Here is a 7,008-nt window from a genome sequence, read left to right as displayed (position 1 = left end):
GAGCCCGCGATGTTGCAGCTGTTTTCCCATGAAGTGATAAAGTTTTCACTTTTTCAACAAAATGGCTCTGTTGTTGTTGGATTTCTTCAATTTTCGCTATCACACACAAGGAACAATAGTCGAAGGTGTCGGCGATGAGGTGTTAATTGGTCTAGCATCGACATTAGGACTGATTGCATTAGTAAGCATTCTTTACAATACGCAAGGAGGTAACAGAAACATACACCCTTTGCAAGAAGAACATGTACGCTTGGTGCGTGACAGGCTAGGAGTAGGGCAAGAAGGAAGCGATAACGCTGCCTCGGATGGACCTGTACTTCCCGATCCGCCGCCTGTAACTTATTCTAACGATAGGAGATGCCCTGTTTGTCTCACAGACACGCAATTCTGCACGACAACAAACTGCGGACATGTATTTTGCGGTACGTCATCGATTTTGTAGATGTAAATAACACAATGATCAATGAGGGATCATGAATGCAAAACAATAGTAAGATTTAATCCTTGTCTGATGTGCAAACAAGAAACGATTGCACGGTGTTGGAAGCCGGCCATTTGTCATGAGGATTCCGGAAAACCAACCCAGTGTGAATCATTTCTTCAAAAAATCTAATTTCCTGTAGTTGATTCTTGGAAATTAAATCAGATCAGCTTAACCTGGAACTAGGATAATGTAAACACAAGCCTAGGCTTACGTGTACTTGAAAAAATTATTATGTCTGCCTAAGATTTGCAGGAGGACCGATAAGTTTCAACATGCTTTTTTAATTTTTGTACAAATACTGAAGTACGGCACGTGGTTAAAAGCTATCACAGCTTTCAAGTTTATTTATTTGCTATACACAAAAGAAATAAAAATGTGCATCAATGAAAGAGAAATTAGAAGTGGAAAAAGCAAGGGGGTATATGAAGAAACCATGATTCTTATAACATCAGGTCCCCCATTACAATACTTATTTGCTATTAAACATCATGTTATAAACATGTCAAACATTACCTTACATGTAACTGTGGAATTAATATAGGACGTTATGCCAGGTTGAATAGTTTTTAAAAAATTAGTTTTTAATTTTTGATGTAAAGGAGGAAAGAGGGATTGAGTAAAAGATATCATCATCCAAGGAATTAATTTGATGCTATTAATAGTTTGGTCCTTGATAGGTCAATCCAGTGCAATGAATTTGTGTAGAAACTATAATAAATTTTTTCATCAGATTCCTAGTCTCTTGAAGAGCTTTTTATTAGGGGATGATATTTTGAAAATTCAATTTGGTCCATGTATTTTTTATAAGCAGTACCAATCTCATGCCCAGAGTCTTCTGGCTCTTTGGCTTCTGAGTGGTTGGTTGCTTACTAGGGATACCATGGAAATAAAAAAATTCCAGTAACCCAGACTGTCTCCAGGCAACCAACTGCTGGCCAAAGAATCTGACCCTCTCCAGGGGCATGAAATTGAAGCTGTAAACTCATGCTCAGTCTACAATATCAATTCAAATTACTTATTAATGATTGACTGTGTTTAATTCATTCCTAGCTCCTTGTATTATAACTTACTGGAGACATGGAAGATGGCTTGGAGCAGTTAGTTGTCCTGTTTGTAGACAACAGGTGAGAGCACAATGATGCATGTATAAGACATAAAAGATTGTAATACTCTCAGAGCAATGGGAGGAAAATATTAAAGTGCTAGTGTATAAGGCAACCTTTGTGTTGTTCTCATATGAAAAGTAAGAAAAATCCCTGTCAATTTTTTCTGCACTTTTACGGCATTTGAAATTGTCAAATTTCTCTCCCAGTTGGGTACAATACCATGCAAGATGGGCGACTGGCAATATACACTGCAAAACAGCATATCACAAATTATAACCCACTGATTAATTTCCACTTGCTCTCATCAGACAATAACAGTTGTCCAATTTTGTGTCCATTGCCCAATTTTTGAGACAAGAAAAAAAATCCCCACATATTTTTCATGTGAAAGCGGTTCTAATCTAGTTGTAGTATCATCAAAGAACTTGAAAAAAAAAATGGCCAATTTAGTCATTAAGTAATGGCAATCCATTCTACCCTGGGCATCTGTAGTCAAAAATACTAATCATGTTCTTGTTAAGTTTTCATTTGATAAAAATGTTGTTGGCTATTTAAAGTGACACCACAGCTGTAGTTAAAAATAGCTGATAATTTCACCATGTAGTCACAAATTAAAGCTTTTCTCCAAAGAATGTTCACAGTGGATGATTATTGATGCTGGTTTTTGTTTTTAACAGGTAACAATCCTGTTTCCAAATTTCTCCGATGAGGATAGGGCATTACCAGAAGCTGTGCAATATAGACGTGAATTAAATGAATACAATAGAAGATATTCTGGAGTCCCTAGACCAGTAAGTATTGAATACGCCCTGGAGGGGGATTCCCCTATTTACCTTATTATAGGAAATTAACGCTTGTGTTAATTAAGGTATTCAAAATTAGCACGACTTACACCAATGTAAATTAACACGAATTGAAGAAAAAATTACTCTCCAATAAAGGAAATTAACGCAAAAGGGGTGCTAGAAATTCAAAATGAGGGAAAGAAATGCGACCTACACAAAGAAACAAAATTTGCTCAGACAAAAGGAAAGTACATGTATAAAAATCCGAAATGAAAACAATGTGCATGGAGTTTTGCCCAAATGTAGGGTAGCGATGGAATCTGGTCACTCTAAGGATTCTTCACAGTGTCCATGATACCGGCAGATCAACACCCTGATAAAACAATGCTTTTTTTCTTTCTGGAGTGTATAGAGAATTTGCGGCAAAAATAATGGAAATCAAAGTCGCGGGAATTGACGTGCCACTTAATTAATGACGCAGAAATGAAAGTTAACAAAAAGTAACATGACTTAAATTAGCGCAAATTTTTTTAAATTTGCATTAATTTCATGAACCGTTAATTTCCTACGTTAAGGTGAGTACACCCCTGTATAAGCTACACGTATATACCCCAGGGGGTACTCCCCTATATAAGCTACATACCCACAGGGGGAGGGTATTCCACTCTTATAAACTACAGCTGAATATACACTTGTATCCCCAGGGAGGGGGTAGTCCCCTTCATAAGCTATATACATGTTCAGTTTGTAGGTATGTGCATGTGACCTCAAGAGGTGTGGTTTTTGAGCCGTTTTGGTCTGAAAAATGGGTATAGGTTTTAACAATTTTGGTCTCAAAGTCTGAAAATGGTGTGAATTCAGTACAGAAATTGGTATGGATTCTAGGCAGATGTCCAAATGTATGAAAATGAGTATGAATTTTAGAGGCCAAGTATGAGAAAGAGTACTGGAAAATTACATAGGATCAGGGTTTGGAGAACCAAGCCAATTAAAGCCATAATATAAAGTCTCTGTCTCAGATTTTATGACCCATGTCTTGGTATCCTGGCAAATCTTAGTTTTTTTTACTATAAAACGCCCCTGAGTGTCATTAAACTCATCAACAATAGATGAGCTTGGGAGCTGGTGCCTAAAAGGTTGGTGGAGCCAGGGAAGGAGGTTTCCATGTCAACCCTATGAGTGGCCACCACCACTGAACCCAGTATTAAGCAGGCTAAAATGGCCTTACTCATTGGCCAACAAGCAAGCAAAATAATGCAAAGCGAACCATGAGGCGCCCCCTGCAGAGAGCTCGAAGGCCGCCCCTGAGCTGTGTAGAGAGATGACCGCTTACTGGCGTTGTCTCGATTTAACCTTGGCTAAATTACAGTTAGCCACATTTCAACATCCCTGAGAGTCAACTATTTTTGTAATAATATTAGGGGCCATTGCATCCTACAGGTCTATACCTTTGGAACATTGTAGATCTGTACACAGTTTATTGATTTTGATTAGTAAATATCTTTTAGTTATCCTACTAACAAATTATAAATAATCTTACTTTATTTTTCTTTCAGCTGATGGACTATATCTATGACCTGCCAACACTTCTGCGGCAACTCTGTAGTGAGCTGTTTTCAGTCGGTGGACTTGTCTGGGTTCTTCGACTCAGGATCATCTTGTGTTTTTTTGCGGCAGCCTTGTACTTTGTTTCGCCGCTGGACATTATTCCAGAGTCAGTGTTTGGATTCCTAGGTCTTTTGGATGACGTTCTCATTATATTATTACTGCTTGTGTACATTACTGAAATGTACAGAAGAGTGATTGCTACTAGAGCTGAGGAAAACATGTGAAAACTGAGACACAAAGAAAATTAGAAAACAAATTGCATCACAATAGAGCGGTTTTCAGTTTAGCGTTGAAAGTTAGTTATTTCGTGTTTGCTTTAGTTTTGCTTCACTACGCTCTGTGTTTGGTGTACAAAATGTGTGCCATTTTCTTAACCAATAGGAAACTAAACCAAAACCAATCTCAACTTGCTCGCTTGTGTTAATTTTTCCTTTGCTTATGTCGGTTGTATGTATTATTTTTATTTGAATATTTATTGTGATTGGTTCATTGTACCCTTTGCACATGCTGTGATTGGCCAGAGTAATTACTTTGGTTTTGATTTTACGACACTCGATTGAAAACTGCTCTATTTGGAGTGTTTGCTGCGAGAATGGCATAATTTTCAAACTTTTTGGGTAAAAAGTGAAAAAACGCTCACAACTTGCCCAGTTTAGCATGGACTGTAGATTTTGTGCATTAAATTTGAGTCAATATTAATAAATTATTATTTGCAAATAGAGAATGATTTTTTTAGCTTGTAAAACATGTTTTAGCGTGTTCAAATGCCATTGTGAGTTACAATGGGTAATGTTAAACTGCACAAATGTATATTTCAGAGAGTGATAGGTTAATTAACATTTAAAATTTACAATATGTAAATTACTAAGAAAACTAACGATTATGATACATGTACATACAGAAAGAGGTGTTACACAGACAACAACAGATTAACATGTTTAATTAACTTGTTTATTACACCCATTTTGAAATCACTGGTGATCCTTGCAATCTGATTGGCTCTCAACAGTGCAATTTACTCCCAAATTGCACCATTTTTTGCCCTAAATCGAATCCTTTCTTTAGCCCATCAAAATGGAAATGAAGTAACAAAAATAGAATATTAAAATTGACAATAAAACTCTGCGATTTCAAAATAGTTGTAAGAAAGTGGTAATTGAACTTTGTGTCGTGCAATGTTGGTCTGAAATCATACTTGTGATTTCAAATCAAACTCGCGCTGCACGCTCGTTCGATTTTGAAATCACGCGTATGATTTCCGACCAAATTGCACTCCACTCAGTTCAATTACCATTATTAATAATAAAATGTGTACTAATAATAAAACACTTATATAGTGCATTAACCATAAAATGTTCTTATGTGCTTTACAGTGTAAAAAATCAAGCAGAGCCTCTCCTAAATAAAAAAGTTTAAAGAAAGAGAGACTTGTAGTAGACCAATGATCAAAGGAAGAGTGTTGAATTATTTAGAAGCGGCAAACATAAATGCCATGCTTTGTATTTTATGGCTGTTTAGAATAATTGTTACTTAATTATCTCTAAAAAAAATGCGTGGTTACCCCCCCCCCCCCCCCTCCCGATTTTCGTTTTGAATTTCTATAGCCCTTGTTAAGACCTGCTTTTCCCGCATAGTAATAAACCGTGCAAAAATGCTTCGATATTAGTAGGCACTGTCCTTAATATATCGAAATTGGGATATTTATATACCGATTATTGATAATTGCGATTTTACCCAATTTGACAAAAAAAAAATAGTAAGTGACAAAAACTGCAAACCCTCAGGATTGCGCCTTGGGTTCACAGGATTTTCCTTTCAATCAATTTTCACGGTCTCTAAAGCGACAAAGCGGTTGGAAGAGATACGTGCACGTGTATGTAGAATCTTCAACAGTCAGGCTTCCAATTTCATGAGAAATTACATTGCTTCAGGTCACTCACCATTTTTAAGTCCGCGAAAACCAGACATATCTCTAGTAGACAGACATATTTCAGGCTGCACGCTAATGCACAGGAAGAGCGGCTTTTAGAAAAAAAAAGCGAAACTGGAGATTAGTTTATTTATATACATTATTTAAACAGAAATTCCAGTTCAGCGTAGCTGGTTTAAATGGAGATCTGTATAAAATAATAAGAATAAATAATCAAATATAGAAATGAAAGCAAAAAATCATTCAAAGAGTTCATGAAGGTGAGAAATTAACTAAGGTGATTTAGATGTTTCTTGACTCTCAGTTTAAAACTAGTGAGAGACTGATCATGACGTAAGTTACGAGGAAGAGTGCTCCAGGATTTGGCGGCATTGTACTTAAAAGATGTTTGAAATTTATTAGTCTTGGCAAGAGGCAGGCGAATAAGGTCTTTGTTCCTAGTGTTGTAGTTATGGATCTGCTCCGAGGAGTGGAAGTCATCTAGCAGATAAGCTGGGCCAAGCCATTGATACACTTATAGACCTGTATGCACTTTTGGTATTCTCTGCTGCATTGAAGGGATGGCCACTTCAATGTTTGCTGTATATCGGTGTCAGTAGCCTTGCGACCCGCAATTATTCCCGCAGCACGGTCAAGGTAGATCTTGTTTCCCTGACCGCAAACATCCCACACAACGCAACAGTAATCGAATAACGGTAGAACCATAGCATTAAACAGAGTAATGCAAGCTTCTTTTGGGATGACTTTCCGGGCTCTACGAAGCATTCCAAGGCGGGACGAGATTTTATTTCCGATATGATCAATGTGTTCGTTCCAATTTAGGCAAGGATCCAGAAACACGCCCAGATATTTAAATTTGTATACCCTTTCAAGATCTGTGTCATTAACACTAACTGCGAATGACTGGACTGAGCTCAATTTTTGGTGAGTTCCCAAAAGCATAACTTTGGTCCTCGAGTGATTTAACATGAGATAGTTTTGGTTCAACCATCCGACAACGTGGTCGAGGTCTTGGGACAAAGCAGCCTCAATAGCTTGCACAGAACTGCTTTCAAAAAACAACAGGGTGTCGTCAGCGTAAAGATGGACTTTACA

The 7,008-nt window shown here is 37.3% G+C and overlaps 1 protein-coding gene and 1 long non-coding RNA gene across 2 annotated transcripts in view; both read left to right on the top strand.

Moving 5' to 3' along the window:
* Positions 1-7,008, top strand: part of LOC146466408 (uncharacterized) — a 79,011-nt gene that overhangs the window by 34,205 nt on the left and 37,798 nt on the right. The gene's annotated exons all lie outside the window — the stretch shown is intronic.
* On the top strand, positions 32-5,406 carry LOC146466411 (E3 ubiquitin-protein ligase RNF170-like). The gene is made up of 4 exons (XM_085127417.1): positions 32-422; positions 1,535-1,608; positions 2,268-2,381; positions 3,932-5,406. The coding sequence occupies exons 1-4, from the start codon at positions 62-64 to the stop codon at positions 4,205-4,207; spliced, it is 825 nt and encodes a 274-aa protein (XP_084983543.1). The 5' UTR covers positions 32-61; the 3' UTR covers positions 4,208-5,406.

Source organism: Pavona decussata, unplaced genomic scaffold (assembly GCF_977016875.1).
Source record: "Pavona decussata unplaced genomic scaffold, jaPavDecu1.1 SCAFFOLD_144, whole genome shotgun sequence".
In the NCBI taxonomy this organism is placed as follows: Eukaryota; Metazoa; Cnidaria; class Anthozoa; order Scleractinia; family Agariciidae; genus Pavona; species Pavona decussata.
The sequence above is the reverse complement of the archived record's forward strand: the minus strand, read 5'-3'. Positions and strand labels throughout refer to the sequence as shown.

Coding starts and splice junctions, on each gene's coding strand:
- LOC146466411 (XM_085127417.1), top strand. CDS start 62: ATGGCTCTGTTGTTGTTGGATTTCTTCAATTTTCGCTATCACACACAA. Junction 423..1,534: donor CTGCGGACATGTATTTTGCG/GTACGTCATCGA, acceptor ATTCATTCCTAG/CTCCTTGTATTATAACTTAC. Junction 2,382..3,931: donor ATTCTGGAGTCCCTAGACCA/GTAAGTATTGAA, acceptor TTTTTCTTTCAG/CTGATGGACTATATCTATGA.